A 23461-nucleotide genomic window follows, 5' to 3' on the forward strand; every position below is an offset into this window, starting at 1 on the left:
GCCGCGGCCTGGCGGGCCCGGGCGGCCGGCGCCCACCCTCGAGGGGTGCCCGTCGGCGCTGCCCTCCCTCCCTGCCGTGCCCCGGTTCCCTCCCGTTAACGGCGGAGTTTCTCTGTGGCTTCCCTCGCCTGGCGGGGATAAAGAATAAATCCGGCCGTGTCCCCGGGGGGGGATTTCTGTCAGCTTTCCTGCTTTACCGGAGCGCAGCGATGACTGCGGTGGCTGCTTGGCGCCGGGCGGAGAGGGGGGCATACCGGCGGTCACACACACGGCAGGCGTTTCCCTTCCCGCCCCCCGGCCCGGTGAAATAGACACGGGTCACTTTCCGCTGCCTTCCCTTTGCCGAGCGAACATGGCCGTGTGCCTGGTGCCGCCGCTCAGGTGCACCCCTTCACATTGGGATTTTCAAGTGCCTGGTGCTCGAAAGCGGCTCATCTCCTCCTCTCCCCTCAGCAGCCTGAGGTGAAAGGGAAGATGCGGGGTGCTGGTCCTTAGTCTGACTCTCTGCCTCTGTCTTGAGATGTGCTGGTCCACCCACAAGTCGTCCATCTGCATCCTACTTCATTAGGGCACTTAGATTGTAATCCCGTCAGCCTTTACTCATGAAAGTAATCCTGCTCCGAGCAGTGCTGTTGAAATCTGGGCAGGGTTTGCTTCTTAGGTCATCAGTTCTCAGGGTTGTTTTTTTTGTTGTGATCTTAATAAGCAATTGTGAAGGATATCCAGAGATTGTATTCTTTCTGTAGGGCTCAACGGTCTACCTGAGGCTCTATTTCAGTGTAATCTAGCGTGAGAGCACTACAGAAGAGTTTTATACATCATTATGGTCCCCCCACTCAATCCTTTTAAATAAAGTTTGCATGGTGCAGAAGTCAAATGCAAAGTGTAGCTGCCAGTTGATGGGTACATTTTCATTTGATGAAAACAAGTTTTGAGAGAAACACGGAAGGAAATCCGCTGTTTATTCTTCGTATGTTACATGGGAGCAACTTTCAGGGTATTAGTAAATTTCCATATACTCTATGAAAATGGGTTTATATTAATGATGCTGTAAGACACTTTTCCCTGGAAGACCCTCTTGACTCTTACTGCTTAATATAGTTCATATGTTACCAAATGGAGATGACAACAAAAGCAAGTATCGTAAAATGTATACCACCATTTGGACATCTGTACGACCACACCACCTGATAATAACTGTGAGGTAGCATATTTTACAGAAGTACTTCTCTCCATGGTATAGAAACTCACTAAAGCGCTCAATTCTTAAATCTTTCCTGATCGATTGTGAGAAACGGCTGCTTTTATATCAAGATTTATGATGTGTGTGGATTACTGAATTAGAACGTAAGCTCCACTCCAGCACAAGACGTTTAACTTTATTTCGGTATGATTGTTGAAGCACGTGTAGTGCAGTTATAACCAGATTTTAAGAACAAATCATGTTAAATCTCAGTATAGAAATACTTGGCTGCCTTAGCATTTGCTAAGAAATTTTAGATTTTTGGAGCTTCTAGGTTTAGAAAAAAATTTTTACACTAATAACGATATGCTTTTATATGTTGCTTTTTGACATTTCAATATATTTCCTTTTTCATTGCAGATTATGTTTATTTTGAAAATTCTTCCAGCAATCCATATCTCATCAGGAGAATTGAAGAACTTAACAAGGTACACAAGTATCTAAGATTCTTGCATAAGCTTTGAAACAGCCAGTAGTGCACTTAAAAAAAAAAAAAAAAAAAAATTCCATCCCATAAGGTTTCTATTGTGGTAGAATTTTCTGGGTTTTTTTTGTACTTCATTGAAATTTACCATGTATTTTGTGTATGTTTCAGTTACTGGAATCTTGCTATGTGATATCCTGTAATTATGCCCTGTTACTTAAGGAAACACCCAGTTGATCGTTCCTGGTGAACAGGAGTACCCTGCTTTAAAAATTTCCAAACGAGTCCTTTGAGTGCTTGAGGAAACGAATGAATTTAATTCTCTGTATGGCGATGACACTGTGAATCCATCTGGAATGGTAGCGATCACGTAATCTGTCTGCTTTTGGATGTATGTGTAAAGAGCTAGCAGGTATCAGGAAGGCTTTGCAGTGATCGAATAACATAATATGTGACTTCTGTGGCTGTTTATTGCTCTGCTTATTGGCAGCTGTGAAGGAAGGACGAGCTTCTGAATAGAAAGAGACTGTATTCTCTGTCTTTATCATGAGTGTATTTTTATGAAGAATGGAGGCTTTTCAGAGTGTGAAAAGCATGATTACTCTTCTTCGTTCTTGTACTACTAAGAATGGTGTGGGATTTTTATTTTTAGCGTGGCGTATTTTTACTATTCCATCAAGCAGTAGTAAAGCTGACTGATAGATTATGTCAAAAGTTAATGATCAAAATGCCTATCATGATGTAAATATGATAAGGATTTTTCTTTCCTGTGGTTAGAAAGTAAATTAAAAAATTGGTGACTTGTAAACATTCTTTTTGTTGTTACTGGAACATAAACACTGCTTCGTAGCAGGCATCAACCACATTACCTGTTAGTGCTGTCCGACACAACATCCACTGAACTTGTGCATGACAAATCATTTTTGACTTTTATTGGACGAAAATATTTTTTACTTACAGTAATTGAAGTGATTCCAATCATGTTCTGAATGTAATGTTTATTATCTTTAAACTGCATTGTTGTAATTTAATCTTGCTTGTGGAAGGTCAGAGCAGAGCCGTGTATTGATTTTTTTTTTTTTTAAAGAGTTATAAGGATATAGTCCAGATGTCTTAATTGTGAATTATGTGCTTTCATGTGTTAAAAGTATTGAGCAAACATGGAGATGTTATGGAAATATGTAATGAAATGTTTTGGTTATCATTTTACCAGAGACAAGATGCTTTCTTTTTTTTTTTTTGGTAAGAAACTTCATTAAAATATGATACTCTTCAGTGCCACGTCTTGAGTTTTAAATAAGTAACTCAAGATAATGAACTGATGTTGTACTTTTCATAGCAAGAAGGTGTACAGTTCTTCAAATGTTAGTAGATTCTTTATGCTATCAGGCTAAAGAGCATGATTCCTGTAACGCGTCATGAAAACAAATGTGAACTAAATAGTTCTTTTGTCTTACAAGCTGCAGGGAATTTTCAAATAAATCATGCTATATTAAATATAACTGAAATATTACATTAAATATCTGGAAAAATGCTGCCAGAGTACTTTGAAATACTCATTTCTATCTAAAGCTGTGTTGTGAAGAAATGTTCAGAAGCTTCTAATATTTCATAAGGATTCTTATGTTAACATGATACTGGCATTGCATCTCTAAAGAGCCGCATAATATATAAATTCTTAACAGTACATACTTATAATCAGTACTGTTACCTGATCTGAAATTGATGTTGGCCCGTGTCAGGAAGTTTTTATTTAGTTGGGTAGTTCTGTTGATATCAGCCTGACTGATCATGTGAAAACTACTAATATGAGGGAAAACTGCAAGCAGAGGGCATTTAATTTGTATTACTCAGCCGAGGAAGGATGCATTCTGACTTGATTTATCTTTCTTTTGTAGACTGCCAATGGAAATGTGGAAGCAAAAGTGGTGTGTTTTTACAGGCGAAGAGATATTTCCAACAGCCTTATAATGCTTGCAGACAAGCATGCTAGTAAGTATAGGGCAATTTTTTCTTTCTGTCACAGCCTGCTCAATTTCTGCAGCTACTTAAAACTACATTTCTTTGGTATGTGAATATGTATTTATATTAGGCATTAATTAATATCCAGTTAGATGCTTAGCATTATCTAATACTGGTCCTGCTTCTAGTAGTTGCTTCTGGGACTTAAGTTAAACTGTACTAAAGTGGTTGAAAGTCTCCCTTTGAAAAAAAAAAGAATCTATTTTTCCTCTGGAAGATACAGCTATGTATTTTATTTTTTTTAATGTCAAAAGTAAATCTGGGATGTAAGTCAGTTTAAGCTTAAGAGCGTTCATAAGGATTTTATTTGACTTTTTTGAGTTAGACATAAATGTGTATTGCTTAATTGCTTAAGAATGAAATGTATCACTGGAGACTGAAAATCACTGGAGATTGTAAAATAGCTGTTATGTGCATTTATGCTAAATGTAGATATTAATCAGTAAAACAGTAGTAAATATCTCATTCATTTTTCAGAAAAGCAGCAAGTTGTAATAAGGGAAAAAAGTCCAATTTTCATCATGATCTTAATTTTTTTTGGTAGCTGCTATTTGGCATACAACTGAAATACGATATTTTTCCATAACTTTGTAATTAAAAATATAATTGTGAAGACAAATACAGAACCTAAAAAACTGAGATGCTTGAGAAAATAGTTATTTACGAAGTACTGTGCTCATGTTTGTAAATAACTGAAGTGTTTAAATATGTCAACATCTGGTAAATTTCGTGCCATATAGTGTCAAATAACGGTTTGATTATAAATGATACTGGAGTTTTCAAAACTAATATGTAAATAAGTGACGTAAGGATTATAAATCTCTGCTCTCTAATTTATTGGGATGAATCTCTTTAAAGACATTACTTTATACCGTATTTTGTGTGCAGATATGGTGGAGTAATTAGACGTTTAGAAAAATAGCGAAGAATTTGTTTAATGTCAAATTCTGATAATTTTACTCATACAAGTGCTGTCAGTGAAGAAACATCCTAGAGAAGTAGAGGTGATTTGAGTACAGTGTTAAGTACTAGTGTGGTTTTTAAAGAAAGAAGATACATCTTGCTTATGTTCTAAAGGAACAATTTATTTAAATGTTTTTCTAATGTAGTTGGCTACACTTTATAATTATTGGTGACTTATTTTATGGCAGTCTGCCCCCACAATCGCTACAGCCTTTTGAGTTTTTCCTTATGAAATGTATAGAAACAAGATAAGTTTTAGTGAGCTTTACTAAGAACATTTCCAGCACATATTTTTATTTTTCTTTTCTGATGGAGGAGGCAGGGAAGGATGAAAAGGATAACGATTTTAGTGCAAATACTTTTTTTATTTATTCATTTGTTTTTTAAAACTTGAATGTTGTAGATTTTTTTTTTTTTGTTGGCTTATGTCTTAGAAAAGGGTGTGTTAGTTCTGTGGGCATCATTCGATCTGGAAAGGTGAATACATTTTTTCTATTTCCTTTGTGAGCTTTACATTGCCATTTTGTCAGCACTCTGATATAAAGCACTCGTTGACGGTCTGTTGCTCTTTGACTATAGCATACTAGGGGTTTATTGGTGTCAGTAGAAGTACTGTGGAATCTTCTATCGTGTTTTCTCCATTGAGATTCTCTTGTTGTTTCCTGGTGAGAAAATAGAAATGTGTTTTCTAGCTGATTCAACAAGTATCTTGGAGTGCTTCTGTCTCACACGTTGTAATTCTTCTACCCCAGTGTTCTTATAGATTAGGTTTCTTTGTGGACGCTTTTTCTGTACGTAATGTTTTCTTTCTGACTAATATGTGGAATCTGTACAGTTATTTTTAAGTTATTTTATGAGATAAACGTTACAGTTCCAGGGGACAGCACATAGTGAAGGATTGCTCGCCTGGATCTTCGTGCAACTCATACAGCAGATGTAGTTAAATGTCAAATCAACTTAAATGTTTTGATTCTGGAATAACACAGTGTTCTGTTTAAAAATATGATGTGTGTAAACAAAATATTTGTATATTTATGAATTGAATGTTTTGGGAATGTTTTACATAACTAAACATGTTGATGCTTCAACACTTCTACCTGTTTTTTTATAAAATAAATGGTAAAAGATAGGAGTTTCTTATGGAATGGAAATTCTAGTTCAGTCACTGGTTACTCCAGTGTACGTGTCTAGAGAAGTATTTTAAGTATAAGATTTGCTTGCTACTTTCTAATGGGATTTTTATATTGCTAGCAATTTTTTTTTTCTTTCTGATAAGAGAAAACTGCCCTGAATAATACACTTTTGAAGATTTTGGGCAGGTGGGGATTGGGGTGGGTTTTTTTTGGGGAGACACTTCAATTTTTGAAGGTTGCATTTTGTGATGTAGGTATGGTCCCATTTAATAAGAAAAGAAAATAGTTCCATAAGAAAATATTTTGGAACTTCAAGAAATTTTCAGTAACTTGGAAAGGTTTTAAAAAATTTCAAAGAATGTTTGGGAAAAATAGAATGAAGTAGATCTTGTGACATGATCACTGGTAAAGAGTCGATATACTGGATTTTGTGTTTGCTTGCTTGTTTGTTCGTTGCCTACAAAAAAATGTCAGTATAAAAAAAAGAACGTGGGGCTAGGCAGGAGCAGGAATCAGCTTTTCCTTAGGTCGTTCTACAATGCTTGGGTACAGAGGAGTTCCCTTGATTTCAAAGCATCTGACACTAATCTGTGAGGAAATTGCATTTCCTTCGTTTTTTCTCTGGTGTTTCTGGTGAAGTTAATTAATGAGCATTTTCATTGGTCTACCAGCATCATGTATGATGTCAGTGTAGATCTGGGAACAGTTCTGTAAGCTGACTGTAGCCATGGAAATTCAGGGGGTTGGGATGTTTTGTGGGCCCTTGAAGACTTTACGTTTTTCCCCCTTCAATTTCTGTAACTATAAAGTAGAGCCTATGATAAGACCAGCTTGAAAGCTGAAGCAAAATACCGGCCAAGGTCAGCTTGTCCATCCTGTGCAGCCTCCTGAGCGGGGCAGGGAGTTGCGTTGGAGCGCGTCACCCACCAGCACTTAGGTTGTAGCCATTACCATAGGGTCACTGCGAAGGGGTCATTCCTTTCTTCGTGCAGTGGAGTAAAGCTTACTTTATGGGGAAAAAAAGGAAAAGAGATGAATAGAAGACAGCAGGAGCTATTTCGCAACAGATGACTGAAGTACGTAAACGAATGAACTTGGAGAGGTGGAATAAAAGCACTCAGCTTGTTAAAATGGGTGAAGCAAACGTAAAGCGGTGGCATAGAGATGTTTTCTAACCAAACGGTGTCATTGAAAGAGAAATTGCCATTTGTACCTGGATCTATAAAATTTAGATGATCCTTTACCTGAAGTGGAGTTGATGTAAATATTTCAGGGCAAGGTTTTAATAGCTGGAGAGAGGGGAGTATACTAGTTCTGTACCAGCACTGGGTTTGGGTTACAGTGAAGGCCTCAACTTCTGTATTTCTTTTTTTGTGACAGATTTACATACATCTCTTGAAGCTGAGTAGAGTTGCCTGAGTGCATGATGTCATTTTTTACACTTCTTTACATTTTAAATTCTTTTTCTGGCCATGTGCTATCAGGTACTACTACTATGTCTGAAGTCATTCTCTTAGCAATTCCTCAAACAACTTTTGCCTGGTCAACCACCTGGGGAGGATGTACTTTTGTCAGAGGCTTTTGTCTTCTGATTTTGTCTTCTGGGCCTATGATAAAGCCCATGCACTATGTATTTTTTCTCATTAACAAAGTTGATGCTCTTGTGAATGAGATAGGGGTCAATTTAAAAACAAATCTGAGGTATATTGGTTTCAGTGACTGAGAGATCAAAGGTAAAATGGAGATTTTTCCAGATTACAGAAGCTGTAGTCAAAATCTCCTTTTTTTATTCTCTGTTATTCTGTAGAGATCACTTACTGGCTTTACTTCTCATACTTGCACTTCTTTTAGGACTTAGCCTTTGGCTCTTGAACAGTCATATTTCATGTCATGTTGCTTTGCAAAGTGCTGTTTCTCCTACAGGATTCTTGTACACGATAGGTTTCTAGGAAGAAAGGAAGAGTTGTGTTAGCAATTTAGTGATCCCTGTTGCACAGGTGGAGTCTGTACCCACTTCTGACCTTGGTATGACACTGATGTATTATTGTGATCAGAAACAAATCAAGTATCTTCTCTGTACTTTAGTTTCTTTATCTGTAAAGTAATGCTTTTATTAGCAGTTCTTATTAAGGTTGGTGAAAAAATATTGAATACACCAATACATTTTTATAGCTCCCATTAAAAGATCTCAAAGCATCTTACAAATAATTAGCCTAAAAACTAGGAGTTTATTTTGTATATTAGTATCAACAAAATTCCAACAGCCCTGGAAATGGTTTGATCTTACACGGCAGGTTTGCTGTGTTTGTGGAGCTCTCTTGTATAAAGGTACTTTGTATTTGTGGAAAAAAAACCAATTATTTTGTCGTTGTCAATCTATGTTAGCATCATAATAATTGCAAGACATTCCAAATGCATCCAAGAGAATGAAACTGTTAATATTCCATCTGATTTTTGGGAAGCATTTTATTTCAGTAGAGCCACAAGCTAGCACATAGCCTAGAAGATGACAAGAAAATGAGCTTAACTTGAGAAATATTGTTTAATATATTTAATAGTAATGTAGATTATTAATTAATATTCCCAAAAATATACAAAACTGAAATATGAATTCCTTTCATATGTTATCAGTTTTTTTAATCTATGATTGCTGCTACACAGTGGTATTCTTAATACTCAATTCCAGGAAAAACACATAAGAGTTTTTCCTGCCCTCTTCAACAATTGAAGAAATACAACTTAGAAGGTTTCATTTTCCAGTACTTTTCTCAAGTGTACATAGAACTAAAACAGGAATAGGGCAATTCAGATATTCATTCTATAAGAAAAAAAAAATTGTTTGTGGAGACCCTCGGGGTTCAGTAAAAGAGCTCCAGAGTAAAATGCCTAAAATGCTTTGTGGTGTTCAGTTATCTTTTCTCTTACTCACATATTTTACTCAGTATAATTCAAAACATTTATAAGCTAGTATTACTGGGTTATTTTTGTCCAGTCAGATGATAACACCAAAACAACCGAAAACTTGGTGTTAACGTTTTTTGTCATGGTTCTTTTTCATCATAGTAGTTCTTGTACATCAAACTAGAAAGCTGTTATTCAGAAAGAATATAATGTTTCTTTTATCACAATCCCTTTTCTGAAAAATCCCTTTTCAGGTGAGATACTTTTTCTGTTATTAATCCAAATCATATGTCTTAGCATACAGTGTGTCTTTTGACTGGAGATCTTACTTGAAACCTTAAATTGGCTTTTTTTGGTTCCCTTGAATACTTTTTTTTTCCACAGCCTGTGTTTGGTTAGAAGTGCCTTTGGTCAAATGAATATGAGAGACAAATGTTAATTCTTCCATTACATATGATCCATTTTCTCCACCTTCATAACTTTAATTTTTGAAATAATTCATACTTTTTTCTTTTTTTTTATAAACATGGTGAATGCTTATATTGTTGTATTCCTCCATACAACTTCGAGAGAATGAATCTAGACAGATTATTCGCTTTACTCGCATTGCTAGCAGAGAATGACATCCATCCTCCAGGAAAGGATGCTCAGAGTCACAGAGAGTTCTTAGTTACTTTTTCAAGGGAATTGAAGTTTAAAGAGCTGCCTGTTTAGCGGGTGGTCCTTTGAATGAAAGAATCATTGTATTGCATTGGTCTTGATACAAATAAAACAGAAACAAAACTTTTGGGTCTTGTTTATGGTCATATGGGTGAGAAAAAACCCAAAACGTTTAGAGCTTGAGTTGAATTGATTTGTCTCTCTTGCAGTAGTGTGTAAGTGGCTCTTCTGTGGAATATATTGGCTTTCAGTCGTTCATTGGCAGCTAGAAACACACAGCCACTTGCTCACTTTCCCCAGCTTGGGTGGGGGAGAGAACTGGGAGAGTAAAAGTGAGGAAAAAACCCTTGTGGATTGCGACAAATACAGTTTAAGAGGTAAAGCAAAAGTTGTGCACGCAGGCAAAGCAAAACAAGAATTAATTCCCTGCTTCCCATGAGCAGGCAGGTGTTCAGCCATCTCCAGGAAAGCAGGGCTCCAGCACATGTGACAGTTACTTGGGAGGACAAACACCAAGCACATTCCACATTCGGAAGGTGCCCCTGCCATGCAGTGCTATACCAGCTGCTAATAAAGAAGTTAACTCTATCTGAAATGAAAGTGTGTGACACTTTTGGAAGGTTTTCTGTCAGGTTACAGTTCATTTTTTAATTGCACTTGGTGAGAAGGTCCCTTTGCTGCTTGCTGTTAAGAAAACGAATCTGTTGATAGTGCTCTGTGATGAAGGATACAGTTTTTCTGGGAGGGAAAGGAGGTAAGGAGTGGAAAGGCAGAGCTGGGAATCAAAGATAGGAGAATCTCTTGGAGCATTTCTAAGGAAGAAGGCGGCTTGGCTGCTAGATATGCCTGAGGAGTGGGTGAGCAGACTTGTGTAACTGGTTCAGTTACCTTCCTAATCTCAAGGTTTCTGTAAATATAAACCAGTGTTTGTTTGCAGCTTAGTGTCCCTGCCCTTGTCATCTATGTCCACCCACATCCCTCCTCCCCCCCAGCCTTCACCCGGGGTGAGTACCCAAGAATTAGGAGAAAATGATTTTTGACCTCACTTATCTGACCTCTTTTCAGAAGATCATTGGTTTAGAAGATCATAAGGTTTGCTTTGAAGTTGGTGTGGAGAACAGAGACAAAACCAAATTTAGTAAGCCAGGGAAGTTCAGGAGAATGAGTTCCAATGGCTCTTTTGCTTGAGACTGGAATTTTACATGTTATACTTATTTATAGTCAACTAGTAGAGACATGTAAACTAAGCACTAGCAAATTTAAGTATGTTATGTTGCTCCTGGGGATCCTCAAGTCTGTGATGTGGGTGAGACACACCCTGGGAGGAACATTTAAGGATGATATAGACAACAAATTCTTTAATCAGTGTCAGAGTAGCTTTTATGCTAAGGTATTTTTATATTACTGTAACTCGTTTTCACTGAAAATGAGCTTGAGGAATAGGATTGGCCTTTTTTGTGAGGAAGACATGGCCTTTTTGATCTCCTGAGACAAGGGAACATGAAGTTTTCCCTCATTTACCCAAGAGAATGCCTTCAGATGTAATTTATTTGGAGAGGGGGAAAAAATTCAGGAATTGCTGAAATAGAGCAAGCCTTGTCCAAAATTATATCCTTGTCACCAAGGAGAAACTTATCTCAAGGCTCCCAATTATCCTTTTCAAGGGCACTTTGTGTAGTCTCATAAATTATGTGTTTTGTTCATTTGATTTTTTTGTGTAAGAACTGCATACTTGTAAATTATTTTTTTTTCTCTCGATGGCACAAGCAATAAAGAAGTAGTAATGAGGAGCTTTTTGCTTCTGACCATATCTGTGTTTTCTTTCTGTGAATGACATTTTAGCATTAGGAGTTAACTGTAGTGTGTATTGTCTCATTAACAAGTTTACTGTCAGCTCTAAGTATCTTGTGGAATTACGAACTGCTGTGGCCATTCAGGCTCTGTCTTTGGTGTAGAATATCTTGTTCGATTGTGAGCGTTAATGATCTTCTCTTAATGGAGTGGGTGGCTTTCCAACTAAATTCGTAATTTTAGGAGTTCTTAGCTCTGATGGAAAACTTGCGTAAATACACTTTTTTTTCACGTGAGTATATGTGATCTGGTTTGGGTATGTACGATTTTGCACAGATAAAAATAGTGCAGTTAGTTTGCATAACTGCCTCTAAATTTTTGCATGAACTAGCGTACTAGCTAGTAACGACTAGCTTCATCTTTTGACCTCTTAATAATAGATTTATAATTTTAGGCAGCCACACCTAGATTTTTTAAAATTCAAAAACCTGATTTTCTGAACATTTCATTTAAAAGGCTTGAACACGTTGCTGCCAATCTCTGTGAATATAAAAACAAACTAAAACCAAAATCTGGATTGACTCTGAGCTTGCTGTGGAGAGCAGAAAGCTGTAAAATATCAGTTCATATTTATGCTTGAAACTGTTTGATAGATATCTGAAATTCAGCTTTTTATTTTTATTGCTTAATTACTGAAATTATTTAGTATGTTTCCTCACTAGGGAGGGAGTCAGTGGGGTATAAAAGGTGGCAATTTTTTGAGCTCTACTCACAAAATAAATTCTTCACATTCTGAGTTGGAAGGAGACGGCATTCACAGAAAACCACCAAAGTATTGTGTGTTCTCTGTTTCCCCGTGTTCCTTAGGATTCATTTCCCCATGGTAAAGTTTAAATACACGCATCAGTATTACTGTATTTCTTGTTCTGGGTTTCTTTTGATTTGAGAAAAAAACATGTCTGTCATCTCTCAGCTGCTAACTTTCTTGCCTCGTTAATGTTTGTTAACTGTGCAGTCTACTGATCCTACACTGTTTTCATGATGACCTCCAAAATACTAGTAGCATTTAAATTGGTATTATTGATCATAATTTTTTGTGTCGTGATGATAAATAGGGTGTTTCGCACCTCCTAAATTTCCATTATTTCAGATGGTTCTACTTTTCTTTTTTTCTTGCCTCGTAATTTTAAATGACTCTTCCCACTTTCTCCCCAGTGCAGCCACACTGTACTAAAGCACCTGAGGCATAAATTTAAGACTACAAAAACATTGCTGGGTTATCTCTCTCTGTAAAGCTCCAATTAGAGATGCATTTTACATCTTCAGAGAGTTCTCTGATAGTCTAATTGAATGAGTAGTTTATATCACCTACAAATCTGAATGATGTAAACTCACTATTAATATAGAAAGACTTTTTCCCATCATGCAGTGGCAGGTAAATGTATGAATCAGGGAATCAGGCTTGATGGTTTAAAGGCTTGCCTAGCAATAATTCTTGAACATCTATGTCATGCAGTGGAACGAAGTCTGCAACAGTTGTCCTCAGTAGTACTCATGCGTGCCTGTAACTTCACACGTGATGACAGAGATGGAACTTACCAGCTTGGGCAAAGCACTGGGTGAGAATGAATGTAGGGCTTCCTACCCAATGTGATTCATGCAGTGCTGAGTATATATGGTGTGAGGTATTATGGAAAAGGTAGAAGTATCAGGTAAGATTAATAACTAAAGTGCTTCTGCGGTTTGTCTGTAAACTCTTTTTCTGTTAAACGTAGCCTGCATCATTAACAGGATATGGGCTCAAAGTTACCATATATATTGAGTTTGACATGTGCCAAACCTCATGGAGTGTCAGAGTGGGTGGCTGGAATGGCTGTGCTCTTTGGCAATGTCATTTCTCTGTTTGATCAATGCTTTGTTTTTCACCTCAGCTACAGCTTGTAACCCTGTCTGAGCAAGGGAAGATTTGTAGTGTGGACCTGCTTTAATTCTAATTTTGATGTGCTACACAAGTGCTTCTGCAAAGATCCTTGCAGAGAGATGTTTTGTACTAACATAGAATACATCACTCCCATGAGCAAAACAAGTTTGAGTGGTAAAAAGTGCAATTTTTTTTTCAGTAAAAGCCTGTTCTACATTATCAAATTCCTAAAAGACTTTGGGGAGCTAAATAGTTCATTTTGACTGTCACCCACTGTCTGAATCCAAAACTTGTTTGCAGATTTCTCCCAGTACGTGAGATGTCTTCTGTGTGCAGCTTGTGTAGTTGCTGGGCTGTGCTCAGAGGGCTGTATGTGCACACATCCAGAGGTTATCTCAGTACAGGTGCGTTTTCTACTGGTACAACGGGTTAAGCGTCTACGAAAAACCAGCACAACTAAATTAGCAATCTTCCCATTTTTGATACGCTGACTGATGAACTTAAATTTTGGGTTGTCTCTTCTTGCTTCTGTGAAGGATTGTGACAGTGATACACAGTCATGTTTCAGTTTCCCGTATTAAAAGTGCAGCCTTGTTTTGGCTTAAACCAGTGCAGAAATTGTTAGTGTTGGCAGGGTCAGTGACCTGTAACATGGTCCTACAGAGTACTGTGGCCCTTTGCTATGTGACAGTTCCTTTAGGCCAGATCCTTTGATTGATGCTGCTGTCAGTAGTGAAATCCTGATGCTGTTATTCTCAGCAGGGCCTCAAAGAGCCAAGGACTCAGTTGCCAAGTATCATACGAGAAAAAGGATTTTGATATATGGACAGCTTTTATATTTATTTTTGCCTTCAAAGGGTGACTGGCTTCGTATACTTTCATACTGCTCTTCCCTTTTTCCCTGTTTGTTTTTTTTTTCCTTAATAAAAGGGAAAAAAGCCTGGATCACAATACTCAGTATTCAAGATGTATGAAAAGAATAAATGATGATTTTTTATATTTTATTTACTACTATAACAAACATGGTATTTGAATGTGTTGTCTACAAAAGAAAGTACTGAGAATATTTGGTTTACTTGACCTTTATTTCCATTTATTTAAAGAAAAATAACAAAAATGGCATATGTCTTAAAGATTTGACTAGTTAATACAATGTGATGTTTATTCTTAAGCTGCTTTGTTTGTTTTTTCCCCACCAGCATCAGAATGAATTTATTGAAAGTTTTTAATAATTTTGAGTGGTACATATATTCATGTCTCTTTATACTTTCTCATTTCAAGTACATAGTTCCCATTAATTAGAATGTTAAGATCTCTGTACGTGCATCAAGATACTAATATACGTTCGAAGATAAATCTCTAGCGTAGCTGAAGATGGAAAAAAATGAACTTTTAAGTCTTGCACAAACCTTCAGAGTGAATGAGCTCCTCTTCCTGCTTGTCTCGTCAGGTCTATAAACAGAAGAGCTTTCTTACCGTGCAGGCATTGAGTAGACATTGTCTTGGATAACATTCTTCTCATTTTAAAATCCTGCACATAGAGTTTTAATGTGCCTTGGTTAAGTTTATTCAAGAACAGGATATACAAATCTTTCTTCCTTTTTTTTTTTCCCACTACTACTTTCCTCCCTGCAAAAAATCAAGGAAAATTCAGCCTTCTGGGAGGAGATAATCTGGAAGATAAATAATATGTATTTTATAAGCAGAATCATATGCCATTCTGAGTGTAGGGGTAGGAAAGAGCTTGTACAATCTGTGCATTTTGTCTCTGCCAACAAATTTTTAAAAGTTGTTCTGCTCTTGAGGATGTGAATTGTATGTTAGAAAAGCAATTTAGATCTCTGAAGCTCTGTGGTTATCATTGTCACGCAGTGAAAGAAAATGCCAGTGTAGATCTTAAAAGCAGACTCTGGGTTCTTATAGAAACTTAAGAGACTTTTGGTGTCCTTTGTTCTTGATGTGATTTTATCGTTTTAAAAATATTTACACTGCATTTTATTAAGGAGAGGCAACTATACAACTTGTTAACTAACTAGGTCAGGCACACCTGTTGCCTATTCTAAAGGAAAGACCATCTTAACAAGTTACTATTGAGCAGGAGATCTGTATGGAAATAGTGCAAATCCAAGTGATAGGAAAAGTTAACAGCATCAGTCTCATGAAAATGGAAGATCCAGATCTCCCTTTTCTCAAAATCTAGTCTAATAATTATTCATGCAGGTTACATGGCATTTTTGCAGATAGCCTTTGTATTTCTTGAGGCATATGATAGATCTAAAAAATGGGTTTTTGGGCAGTGTCAGGTTCCCATGTGCACTTTTGCTCTGTAGGGTGGCCTGCCAGCTGGGATTTGAGGGTAGAACTTAGTAAAACTTCACACGTTCTTTCCCACCACAGCTCTAAACATATTTACAATTTGGAAAAGTTACTAATTGGCTTCTGATTCAGCTGATGAGCTGGATACCAGTAATTGGACATCGTAAATATTCATCATGTTGCAAGTAGCTGTGTCTGTGGCACAATTTTGAGTCTGCTGCTTGCTGCTACTAATGAGCTGCATAAAGAAACACTGCGCAGGACTGTGGCTCTACATGTGCTGCAGTTCACACAGGTGTATGCAAGACCAAGCACATTTTAGCCCTGTAACAGGATATTTTTCTTGTTTGGAAGAGTTTGCGTTTGAATAGGTGAGACAGAAACCAGGTAAGAGGGAGAAAAAATCTAGTTTAGATTTATGATAGAGAATTGCCAACTCTTTCATCGTTGTTTTCATACTTCTATGGGACCCTTCTGTTCTACAGTGTTGTCATAAACTAATTTGCAGTGCTGAATGATAGGATGAAAAAACTAGCGTAACTTCCTCTTGTATTTATTCATGTCACATTTAATTTATTAATAAATATTTATTAACATAGCATATCATGATTCATGCTACTTAGGAAGGTAATCCTTCCCTGTCTTCCACCCACGAGTTCCTTGCTCTCAAAAATCCCCAAAACCAGTTATCCAAAAAACCCATCTATCAAGTTTTGGAAGGTGAAGTTTTCTGTTAATGAAAACTGTGATAGGTTTCATTAAATATTTTTGCTACAAGCCTATGATAAACATGAGATAGTTATCCAGTTGCTTATAACTGACTGTCATCCTGGGAATTGTTATTATTGTAACATGCTACTTGGAATTACTCAAAAACACTCTTTTGCATGATTTTAGAAATAATTTTTATTATTGGAGAGTTGGTTGTGCAGTATAATTATTTTTGGTTTGTGACCTCCTTCAGAAGAATAATGATGAGATGGTGTGGGAGGGAGGATTACCTGGAAAATTGTGTAAGAAAACTGGATAACCCCACAAAAGACATGTGTTATCCAATAGGAATTAAAAATACACTTGTTCCCTGTAAACATAACCAATCGGTCTTTTGTTCCTACCTGCGGAATTGGTCCAATTCATGCTGTAGATATTAATATGCTTTCTTAAATGACTCATAATCCATCCAAACTGTGCTTTAGATTTTTAATCCTATCTGACAGTAACAGCAAATATCAAATGGTTATGTATTCTAACAGCCATCTGAACATTGTACTAACAGACGTGGTGTAAGTAAAGCTAATTAATTCAGGTTTGGTAAACACTTTCTCAGTCAAATTGACAGTTTAACCATGCGTAGTCTAGCTCACAAAGTTGATTAAACTGCTTTACTAGGGGCTTAAATATCACAATTTAGTACAACACAACACGTGGCAAGAAGCCTCATGCAGATGAGCAAATTGTCCAACTGCCCACCTAAGAGAGCTCTTCATTCACAGTCTGAATAGAGTTGTTCAGATGTTTAGACTTAATGTTTATCTTTTTTACTCATTTTGGCAGTAAATATATTTACTCCCTCTCCCTCAAAAACCTATATTTATAATTTTTACTGCTGTAGCGTCTAACTGCCAAATGCACACTTGATGTTTTTGCCACAGCCAGCTAAGCTTAAAAGAAACTTACGCACAGCCATCTTTCCTTTCATGTGGGGTAAACTTGCTGCTGTTCAGCATTCGTGGCTTTTTATCTGTAGTTTTTAAAATATGTTAGTGATGCCTGTGATGTATATAGTTTTTGGCTGAGTATAGAAGAAAAAGATACATAGGAAAGGAAAAAAGTTTAGAAACTAATCTGACAGTAAAGCTTAGTGGCATTCTTTGAACTGAAATTTACACTGATCTAATATGATTTTAAAGGTATTTTAACAAACTTAGTGAAACTGCTGTAACTCCACAAATTGTGGTAGTGATTTAAATCTCTCCATCTAAGCTTGCATAGGCCGGATGCAGCTAAGCTGAGATATGGTTTCAAAATTGGAAGCAATTAGGTTGAAGAGGTAGGAAGTTAATGCACATCAGTTTTTGGTTACGCTACTAATTTAATTCAGCATCGGTCCGTGCTGCTGTTGAAAGGAGTGGTCCTGGTTTCATGGCTTCCCAGTTTAAATCTCTTATTCCTGATTCTTTTTCCTTTGTGCCAGCAGTAACATTTTTTTCTAGGCACACCAGGCCAAGGAATTGGAATTGGTCTAGATTAACGGACAATTCAGTGAATACAAAACTAATTGCATGGTCTTAGTCCTAGGGGGCGGTGGTTACGGGTTCATACTGTGTGTGGAGACCCACAGGGGTCTCTATGGGGACCTGTCTTGATCAGTGACCTGGAGCAGCTGTCGTGGTGCTCTCTGATCACATTTACAGGTGACACCACACTGGGGGGAAGGCCCAGGTGATACGCTTGAGGGAAGGGCTGGTAGTCGGGGTTTCCTAGAAAGCAGGAGGAACGGAGTATCGAGAAACAGCAGAGAGAAATGCCAAGTCTTGCACCTGGAAAGGAAGAGCCCTGGCAGGGATACAGGCTGAGAACAGAGGGGCTTGGGCAAGTGGCTCTGGAGGAAGGGCCCTGGGGATGCTGGCAGACGACAAGGCCCTGGCAACAAAGTTGGCCATCAGCATCTTGGGCTGTATCACCAGGCTCATAGCCAGTAGATTAAGGCAAGTAATTACCCCCCTGATTATTCAGTACTTGTTGCATCACATGTAAGTACTGCATCCAGTTTTGGGCCCCTGATAAATGGAAGTTGCTGATAAATTGAGGCAAGTTCAGCAGAGGCCACAATGTGGGCACTCGCCTTGCAAGGAGAGGCTGCGGGAATTGAGCCTGTTCAGCTTGGAGGAGAGGCACTCCCAGTGCCTGGGGGGAGGTTATAGAGAAGGATGAATTGGGTTCTTTGCAGTGGCTAAATTGAAACAGGAGTGATTCAGATTAGATATAAGGGAAAGCTTTGCCACCATGATTGGGGTGCTGGAGGGGTTACGTGGTCTCGGTCCTCACAGGTTTTCAAGACCCAGCTGAATAAAATGGTGAGTAACCTGGGCTGACCTCACAGCTGAGTCTACTTTGAGGAGGAGTTTGTATTAGAGACCTTCCCTTCAGGCTTCCAGCCTGAACTATCTGTGTTTCCATGGCTCTGTGATCCGGCCAACCTCTAGCTGAAAAAAACAGTCAGTGGAAATAGAGGGAGAATTTTCTTCTTCCTTTTAAAACTGAAGATTTACTCCATCTCTCTGAAGACAGACTTCAGTGTTTAAACTAATCTCTCTTACTTTCTGTTGCAGTAGACGAGAGGAGCACTTGGGTTACTTTGATTTAGTTAAGGAAGAGTAATGTGTTAGAGGAATTTAACTTGTTTGATAGCTGATACTTAACCGTAGAATGGTTTGAGTCACATTTAAACCTTTAAGTGCCTTTCAGGATTTATTTTGGCTATTTTTAAACCACTTTATATTAAATGGGTCTATTGTGTTTCTAGACACTTGCCCTAAGTTTATTTTCATTTTAGTTGTAAAAACAAGCGGTTCTTCCTAGTGGCAAGCTTGAGTCATCACATTACTTAACTATAAACAAAGGTACTATACGAAATCTGGGTGGCACGGACAGTTGTCTCTTATGCTCACTAAGAACACCACCATTTTCTACCAGTGAATCCCATGAATTAAATTGAAGAGGGGGGAAAAAAAAGAGTTTATCACATTTTTAAAAGTAGTAATGTGTATGTAAAATGAGTGAGAATTATGTATGGTTTCTTCCCAGTATTAATTGCTTGCTTGTCAGTTAAGTCTTAGTTTTGTCAGAGGGAAAAGGGTGAGTCTGCAGCGCTGCCACAGAACGGCTCAACAAATCACTCTGCTTTGCAGGATCAAAGTAAGTGTTTGCAATTGCTGATTAGAAAGCCCACGTATAATAAATAGACCTAGAGCTTTAAAAGCTCACTGGAGATGTCTGCTTTTGCTCTCCAGGAATTTTTGTTTAAAAAGTGAAATATTTCTCGTAAACTAGGAGAAGTACTACAAGCCAGCATTACCTTAAACTTTACCCTAGGCCTAAAGGGGATTGCATCGTTTTCAAATCTGATTGTATTCATCTTTGTAGTCATACCTGAGACTTTAAACGTATTTTTAAGCTGAAAAATTTTGAGTTGAATTTTGTTTTCTCTCTAATCTTGGAATGATAATATGTCATCACCATATCGCTCTGTTAAAATACTTGCTCAGTCTGCGCCATTGCTCTGTTTCTCTTCCTGAAAAGGTGCTTGCTTAGTGCTACTTTATGATTTCCTGTACTTTCCGTTTCACTTTTTGACAGGAATAACCTCTCCTTGGATGGCAAATTAAATTTCACGTATGTTGCTAATCTGGGTCAAAGAGGTGAAGAGATCTCTAAAAGTACTGGAAGTTCTTCACCGCTTTTCTTCTAATAGGTGTTAAGGCCTGATCTGTGCAAAAAAACAGCTTCAGAAGCTGGTTTGAAAGCAGCTATGTTGAGATGCAGAATGCTTTGTATTGCCATCAAGCAAGTTTTTCTTTCTATTTGCATTTGCCATCAAGCAAGTTATTGGCTTTCTATTTGCATTTGCCATCAAGCAAGTTTAGTTTTCTCACTTTGTGCAATCCAGCGTTTCCTTCCTAGGTACTGTACTTGTATTTATAAATGATACTACTACTGGTAGCATTGTTTTTATATTATAACACTGAAGAAGAAAATAGTAAAATTATCCTGGTGATAAATTATGTTGTGTTAAAGAGTGGAACTGTTCTATGTCTGGCCATGGTTTGTTCTACTTAGTTGAGCTTCAGATCATGATGAGTAAAACATGTATGTTTCCTTTCTAAAAAGGCAACAGAAAAAGTTACATTGTTTCATGCCTAGGTTTGGAGTGTTTTAATAGCTGTGTATAAGATTTCATTTCAGTTTCAGGCTCCTGGATCAACACTTTTTTGGCTTATGTAAGATTAGTACAATAAATATATGGGCAAAATGTTGTTGGGGTTTTTTTTGTTATTATTATTTTTTAATTTAAATTGTTATTCTGAGGGAGCTATTAGATACTTTAGTATAGGTGTCTAAAGCCATTTAAAACTCTGGAATATCATCTCTGGATCCCTGCAGCCACTTTAAAATGGCACATATTCTCCTGTGTTTTGTGCCATATCTGCAGTCAGGTGTTTTTGATGTGCCAGTTTAAAATGGCCCCAGACACCTGTGCTTGGATGCCTAAATTGCTTTCTAATGGACTGGTTTTTGTCAGCTGTTTTCAGATGGTTATAAGACATGATTACCTTGCTTTCACATTTTTCAGGAAGAAGAGAGGAAATAAATAGCCAATTGAGAACTTTGGACCTGTAGAGTAGTAAAAGCAGTACGTTTATTTTTTAAAAAAAACAAAACCAATAAAGCAACCACTGGCATATCTTGATATTTTAAGAAATATTAATGCTTGAATTTTGAAATACAAATGTAGCTTGTAATGGTCATTTACTGTCATAAACAAATGTAGCTATTAATTGCTTGAAACACAAACCTTTTAGCATTAATTTATGCTTTTTTCTTAAATTAATTAAAAATGTGCTTTGCCTTTGCACAGGTTTTTTTGTTGTTTTTTTTTTTTAATCTTTATTTACTTTTAGTATTATAGATGCCAGAATAATTCTGAGCTAAGTTGTGGTATTACTTGAAACTGTATGTGTGTCAGGTGAGGCTGTGGGGTGTCAGGTGAGACTGGGGAGAGTCTTGTTTTCATTTTCATTTTTGTTTTTCTTATTCTATTTTCCCACAAAACATGCCAAAACAAGGAAGGTGACTGGGGGAGGGTCTGCAGCAAGATATAGTTAAAGTGGATAGAACTGAGTTTGAGGAAATTGGTTATATCAAAGTGTATTTTTTTTATCACTTTTGCGGAAAGAACTATCAGAAGTGGAATGAGCGACACAGGCATAATTTTAAAAAATGAAATAATGAAGTGTTGCATTTGGAGAGAATGGTGGTTGCCACGAGGATACAGGAAGGCTTTGTTTTGAGATAGTGTCTGTAGGTTGGTTGTAAAAATGGTTATTGTTGGAAGAGCAGATGAAGTGATCCATTGTAGGTAGATACATGATAATGCTGGGGTTTTATCCTTTCATTTCTGAGATGTATTTTATAAAGTACACTTGGTTTTGCAGCTGATAGATAATTTAGCAGGTAGAAAATTGACAAATCTTAGAGAAGTTATTAAAGTGTCTGTATTTTTACATAAAATTTTCATGGAGACCTTTTGTCCTTTCTGGGAGGCCACAGAAAGTATAGATTCAAGTTCTGTATGTCCCAAGAATCCACTAGGAAGGCACATTTCAGACATGGAAATCTCAGCATAGCCTTTTTGGAGAGCCTGTCATCGGATGATGTGTTAGCAACCACTGTGAACATTGGTCTTTGTGTGTCACTTCCTAGTATCTGCTTTTATTTCTTCCTTTATGTTTTCAGTTTACAGTTGGTTTAAATTTTTAAAAAGGAATGATATCCTTGGTTTTATCATATACAAGGTAATACTAGAGAGTTTCAGATTATACTAACTATAAAAGATGGTTTTCAACTGAAAATATCCTTCAAAAAGAAGTATGGAATTTATCATTTGCTGTTATAGATGTTATCTTCTAGATTAAATAGTGCCGTCTTGCTTAAAATAGAAATAATTTTAAATGTTATTTAAATATGAAAATTTATTTGTTGTCAGTATCTAATAAAGTTAATATATTGGAAGGCAGTAGGCCTTTTCAGTTTTCTTAGACTGTGATTTGGTAATCTTAGACTGCAGTTTTGTTTAGTAAATTTCTGTTGATAGAAAGTACTCTTTTTCCCAGGACTTCTGTAAAAGTTTTAGTAATACCAGTATCAGCAACAGAAAATCTAAACCAAAACTGGTCAGCAAGCAAGAGGCACCTCCAAAGGAAAAAAAACAAACAGATGAAAGAAGTTGAAAAAAGAATGAGTAATGTTGTCAGGATTGTTCTTACAGCTGTGTGAAAGACATCTGTGTGTAGTACAGTAGGAGAGGAGCATATTTTTTTTTAAGAATTTAAGTAGAAGATACAGAATTCAAAATACTTAATATTCTGTCAAGTTACATAAACTGTAGTCCTGTTAAACTGATCTTTTCTTTGAAATAGTAAGGGAGGTTGCTAGGGGGTGGGGGTGATGTCAAGCGAAATGGCTGTAATGGTGTTATGCAACAGAGTTAATTTCGACCTACGCTCTGCTTCTCTGCAGAAGAAGTTGAAGAAGAGTCTGAAACTACAATTGAGGTTGATTTGACTGATAAACAGAAACATCAGTTGAAGCACAGAGAGCTCTTCCTTTCTCGCCAGTACGAGTCCCTTCCGGCAACACACATCAGGTAAGAAAAATTAGGTATCATTTATCTGCGTGTTCTGTTGAGGTGGATTGCCTGCCAGTAGCCCACCTGCTTGAACACTACAGCCTTTATCTTGCAAAAGGATGTGATTGATCACAACTGAGTTGTGCCAGGATTTCCCATAAACTGCTTTGGAACTGCTGTTGGTTTTCGTTCTGTTACTTCATGTTTGAGCCTTGGAAGGGACAAGAGCCTGAGAGCTTTGGCTTGCCAATTAGAGCATCGGTTGATATTATGGTTTAAAGTCAGTCTGCTCCTACTTTGCAAGAGTTTTGTTTGTTTGTTTGTTTTGATTATTCTGCTGGGCCAGAGGATCTTTGACCGTCTTGTCTGCCCAGAGAAACCACAGCTGGGTTTGGAAAGGAGACAGTGACTCGGTGGTCAGATCTGCAATTTAGGGCTGCATGCATTTAAAAAAAAAAATTCCCCCAACTTACTTTGGTAAATTTGAAGAAGTCATGATTGAGTTTGGCTAAATGTTGCAAAAGCATTTCAAGTATTGTTTTGAATTGCCCTAATGCTAATGTAGGAAGAGGCTTGCTAAAGGTCAAAAAGCATTTGTTGATTTCTTTCTGTAAATGATATAAGTGCTCTTGTTATCTCTTATTTAGCAGTCAAGCAAATGCTTTTTGTGTTGGGAGGG

General features: G+C 37.2%; 1 protein-coding gene across 1 annotated transcript in view; it reads left to right on the forward strand.

Moving 5' to 3' along the window:
• The first annotated feature begins 1609 nt into the window (after window positions 1-1609).
• The window catches only part of MTA3 (metastasis associated 1 family member 3), a 135096-nt gene continuing 113244 nt past the window's right edge, over window positions 1610-23461 (forward strand). The window contains exons 1-3 of the mRNA XM_014951171.1: window positions 1610-1671; window positions 3566-3659; window positions 22674-22800. Of these exons, the coding sequence (XP_014806657.1) occupies window positions 3638-3659; window positions 22674-22800 (149 nt within the window). The 5' untranslated portion in view covers window positions 1610-1671; window positions 3566-3637. The remainder of the gene's footprint in view (window positions 1672-3565; window positions 3660-22673; window positions 22801-23461) is intronic.

The sequence above is a fragment of the Calidris pugnax genome, unplaced genomic scaffold, assembly GCF_001431845.1.
Source record: "Calidris pugnax isolate Ruff unplaced genomic scaffold, ASM143184v1 scaffold24, whole genome shotgun sequence".
Classification (NCBI taxonomy): domain Eukaryota; kingdom Metazoa; phylum Chordata; class Aves; order Charadriiformes; family Scolopacidae; genus Calidris; species Calidris pugnax.